Source organism: Nicotiana attenuata, unplaced genomic scaffold (genome assembly GCF_001879085.1).
Source record: "Nicotiana attenuata strain UT unplaced genomic scaffold, NIATTr2, whole genome shotgun sequence".
Lineage (NCBI taxonomy): Eukaryota > Viridiplantae > Streptophyta > Magnoliopsida > Solanales > Solanaceae > Nicotiana > Nicotiana attenuata.
The window spans coordinates 6,679-11,125 of NW_017671856.1; the positions used below are offsets into that span (position 1 = coordinate 6,679).

Consider the following 4,447-nt stretch of genomic DNA (forward strand, 5'->3'; position numbering starts at 1 on the left):
TTGACCCTCGTAGTCCGAAAAGGTTCAAACAAATTGAAACAGAGGAAGTATAAATTTATTTAAGACCCCAGTTCAAAGTTCTATTATGAGGCACATAAAATTCTCATGAAAATTTGTAGAATGCAGATCAATTGGCTTAAGGACCCAGAAAAATAACTGCTAGCATGCACAGTGAGGATAAACCTTCTAACATGATGTTACTGATTGAAAAGAAATAGAAGAAAACTTTTTAACCTGAAGTTTTTCTCTCTGCTTAGTAGGAATCAGTTGTTGCATAAGAGATTGCCTGGAGAGGGTGTCAGAGATTCCATCTGGCAGCATGCCATCAACAGTCTTGCAGGTTTTTCTACTGTTAGACAGAATATTGTGGCTGATGGTATAGAGAAATTTTCCAGATATTTATGAAGTACCTATGTGATATTTCATTAATAAGTAGTAATGTTAGATGTTGATGCTATTGGAATCTTTTTGTCTTATCTCTTGACAGCAGGAAAATTGACAGGTCGAGTGTTTGCTCCCTACTCAGTAGTTAAAGGCAAGGCGGCACTTTCTGCTGAACCTAGACTGCCCACATTTAGCAGACTGGATGTATGATATTTGTTACCTTTTTTAAAAATAGAATTGTCATGTTCAAGTGATGCTTTCTCTCATCCTTTCTTCTTCTTATAGTCTGGAGGTGTTAAACTCAATCGCCGCGGTGTCATTATGTTGACATTCTGGCCATCTGTTGGTGAGCGCAAATATGACTGGGAAAAGGGGCAGGTAATGAATGTGCTTATATAGCTTGCAAATATGAGCAACTTATTTCCTTTTCATCCTCAGTAGTTCCTTCCAATCAACAGTCTCTCATTCTCTCGAATGCAGTGAGTCAAACAAGCATAATTTGAGCTTACACATATTAACGGACATTAGATATAGCAGGATCTTATTTTCTGCTTTTAGGTGTCTTCTTTCAGCTTTTAATGCTATTCTAAGCTGCAAAATTTCTTTCTTCTTTGCTGGTTATTAGCAGGACATTGGGTAGATTGGTCTTGTATGTACCACTAACTTATCAGTTTATAGTAAGCTTGCTTGTAATTTCTCGTTAGTGTTGCATTGCTGCTTGATCTTCCTTAGAGATATTAGTCATCTATAAATCCGTCATTTTTTCTTTTCTCAAATATCCATCTGTATGCTACTTATAAATAGATACCCATCTGTATGTTTGCTGCATCACTCTCTCTTTCTCTTTTCTCTACTTGTACGTGTTCACATATCTGAACTCTGACTTGACTGACAGATAATTCAACATATTGCAGTTGTTTGCTTTATCAGCAACAGAGGTTGGATCATTGATAAGTATCGGGACTAGAGATTCTTGTGAATTCTTCCATGATCCTTCAATGCTATCAAGGTTGATTGGCTGCTTCAGTTCTTGGCTTAGGGTTATCTTGAGTAGATATATCATATATATACACATATACATTAATTACACACTTTTAGACGGGATCCTTGCGTCCTACCCATTAGTAGTTTCCCTTAATTTCCTATCTCTTACTGTATATCTAAGCAAAAGTTAAATGTTACAGCAATGCTGGTCAAGTAAGAAAGAGCTTGTCATTTAAGCCAAATGCTGATGGCAGTGGTTATTTCGTTTCATTGAGTAAGTCTCAATCTATATGTGCGCCTGTGCACCTTTTCTATTAAATTTTTCTTTCAACCCATTAGATGCTTTCAAAATGTCACCATCTGTTCTGTAATGGGTAGCTATCTATGTTAAGGATCCATGGTATCCTTAAAGTAACTGTTTTAGCTACATGTTTAAGAAATGATATACATATGCTACATCATTTTTCCTGTATGGCGTCTTGGTGCGTTACTTTCATAACTTGGCCGGCCAGCACATGTTATTAGTGCTCATAAGTAATGCAACATTTCGATTTTTTCCGTTATGCAGGTGTCGTCAACAATAATATCAAAACCAATGATCGGCTTACTGTTCCTGTTACTATTGCTGAGTTTGCTGTTATGCGAACAGCTTTCAGTGTACGTTTTACTAAGATACTTTTTTTGTAAAAGAAAATATGCTCCATTTGATTATTTTTCCTAAGCACACTGCTTCCTGTTACTTTGAGATGCTTCTGTTTCCTTTTATTGTCCTAGCTCTGAGTTCGTTAGTGAAATATATATGATGGTGGATGAACATTTTATATCAGATAAATGGAGCCGTGAGAGAAAACGTTTTTATTCAATACACTAAAATGAAAAAGCATACAATCTTTTGATGGGCAATAAATGAACTCATATGATGCTCATTGGAGTGAATGCCTTTATTTTGAGAATTTTTTAGAAAGTTTTGAAAATTAAGTTTTCCAAACAAAAACAGTTCTGGGATATTAAATGGATTGTGTCTATTTTTAGCCTCCTTTCTAAATGATTCTAATCTGTTTACTTTGACTGCTTACAATATGTGTACTTGCAGTCACATTGTTATACAAAGTAATCACCACTTAGAGCCCGTTTGGTTTGGCTTATTTTAAGTGCTTTTAAGCCAAAATAACTTTTAAGCCATTTTGTAGTGTTTGGATAGAGTAAAAAAGTGCTTTTAAGCACTTGTTTTTAAGCTAAAATGACAAAACCCAAACTAGAATTCCTAACTTATGGCTTAAAAACTATTTTGGCCTAAAAGTCACTTAAAATAAGCCCATCCAAACGGACTCTTACCAAGTAAAATGTCCTTTTCTGATGCGTGCCTTCCACAAATGTCTCTCTAATGGTTTGCAGCTTCATTTAACTTTTTGGCTGTGGTTCTTTTTTGAGATGGAACTTTTTTGGCAGTGGTTCTCATTGTCCATTTATGATTTTGGTCTTTTAAATGTAGTTTGCGCTGCCTCATATCGTGGGATGGGATCGCTTCACTAATCAGTCTTCAGAAAGCGTCTCTCAAAGTCCCTCAAAGGTGGTTCCACAACTTATGGAGGCAGAGTGGGATAGATGAGAGACTATATGTTTATTGTGTAGTGCTAGTCTCATTCTCCTATGAACTAGGTTCTCTTTTTAGATTCTACCGAAGAAGAAAATGTATGTGTATTAGCTAACTTTTCAGAGTTGAAACTTTGGAGAATATATCCTGTGTAGAGTAGGGCAGATAATTAGTCTGTTAAAATGGAATTGAAATTTCCATACCAGCTTGTGACACAGCCACTGTCTAAGTTAGCTCGAAATGCATTGGTCTGAATAAATGATGTGTCTAACATAGAGGTGTTAATTGGGCTGGGCTGGGCTGGGCCGGGCCACTAACAGCCCGGTTCAGACTGGATCGGCTTGGTCCGATAAGGAGTGGGACGGGTTGCCAGGGTACGGGGGTTGTGTCGGACGGGGTCGGGTAGAGCTGTTTATTTGGATCGAATATTTGAAATCCAAACTGATCCGCTCAATTTCGGATTTCGGATATTTGGATCAGATTTCGGATTGTGTTTATTAAAATTTTGGATTGGTATAATTGTAACCCGATCCGATCCGAAATCCAAAATTATTAGGGCTTATGTAAATATTAAACTTTAATTTCGGATAGTCAGTACTTCCTTTACATCTTCCTCCAAGTTATTACCTTTACAATTAGTGGATTTAGCTATATTGGCACCATAGTACTCTCATAATTGCTGAATCGTGAATTTTTCTTACTGTATTGACTCTTTTACAAAGAAAATATACAGACGAGTTTGCAACTTTGAGGCATAACAATCCGATTTGAAATCCGAAAATTCAATCTGATCCAAACTTTGAAACCTGATCTGATATTAATTTGGGTCGGATTCAGAGTGCATTTTATAGAATCCGAAATCTGAATCTGAAATGTGCTAAATCTGATTTGATCCATGCATAGCCCTAGGGTTGGGTCTTTTTGGGCTACCGGTGCACCGAAACTCGGCTAGTTAGTAACCCGCTCACGGGTTTTTACTGGGTTCTAGCCCGGTTACCGTTGGTTTTTTGCCAACGGTCAAATTCAAAAATAAATTGTCGGACAACGGCCATTTTTTGTAGTTTTAGCCACTCCGGCCTACCCCTTACTAAAATAGCCCACACCCGTAATAATCAAAAATTATATTTTAGCCTTTTAATAACTATAAATAGCCCTTCTCCTCTTCTTCATTTTTTCTCACAACTTGCTCTCTTCTTCTACTCAATTCTTTTTTTATTATTGAATTGCTTATTGCTCTCAAATTCTCAATTAATTATTATTCCAAGTTTTATCAATTATTTACGGTAGCCTCTACAAATTACAATTATCAAGTGAAGTGTGGTATCATCAAACATCAATGAAGTGTGATATCCGGACTCCCGATACACTCGTTCCATCTCTTTCTCTTCTTTGGTGTTTATTTTTATTTTATAATTTAGAATTATTAATTTAGTTTTTTTTAAAAATTTACTTTACATAATGGATATATTTAGAGCAACCAAAAAA

General features: G+C 36.2%; 1 protein-coding gene across 1 annotated transcript; it reads left to right on the forward strand.

Moving 5' to 3' along the window:
• Window positions 1–240: 240 nt before the first annotated feature.
• LOC109210564 (single-stranded DNA-bindig protein WHY2, mitochondrial-like) lies at window positions 241–2,977 on the forward strand (the record flags this gene model as incomplete). Its single annotated transcript, XM_019373992.1, has 7 exons — window positions 241–376; window positions 488–588; window positions 670–762; window positions 1,299–1,393; window positions 1,569–1,642; window positions 1,937–2,025; window positions 2,861–2,977. Coding segments are annotated over 7 exons (705 nt in total), but the record flags the coding sequence as incomplete, so codon positions are not given.
• Window positions 2,978–4,447: the final 1,470 nt, after the last annotated feature.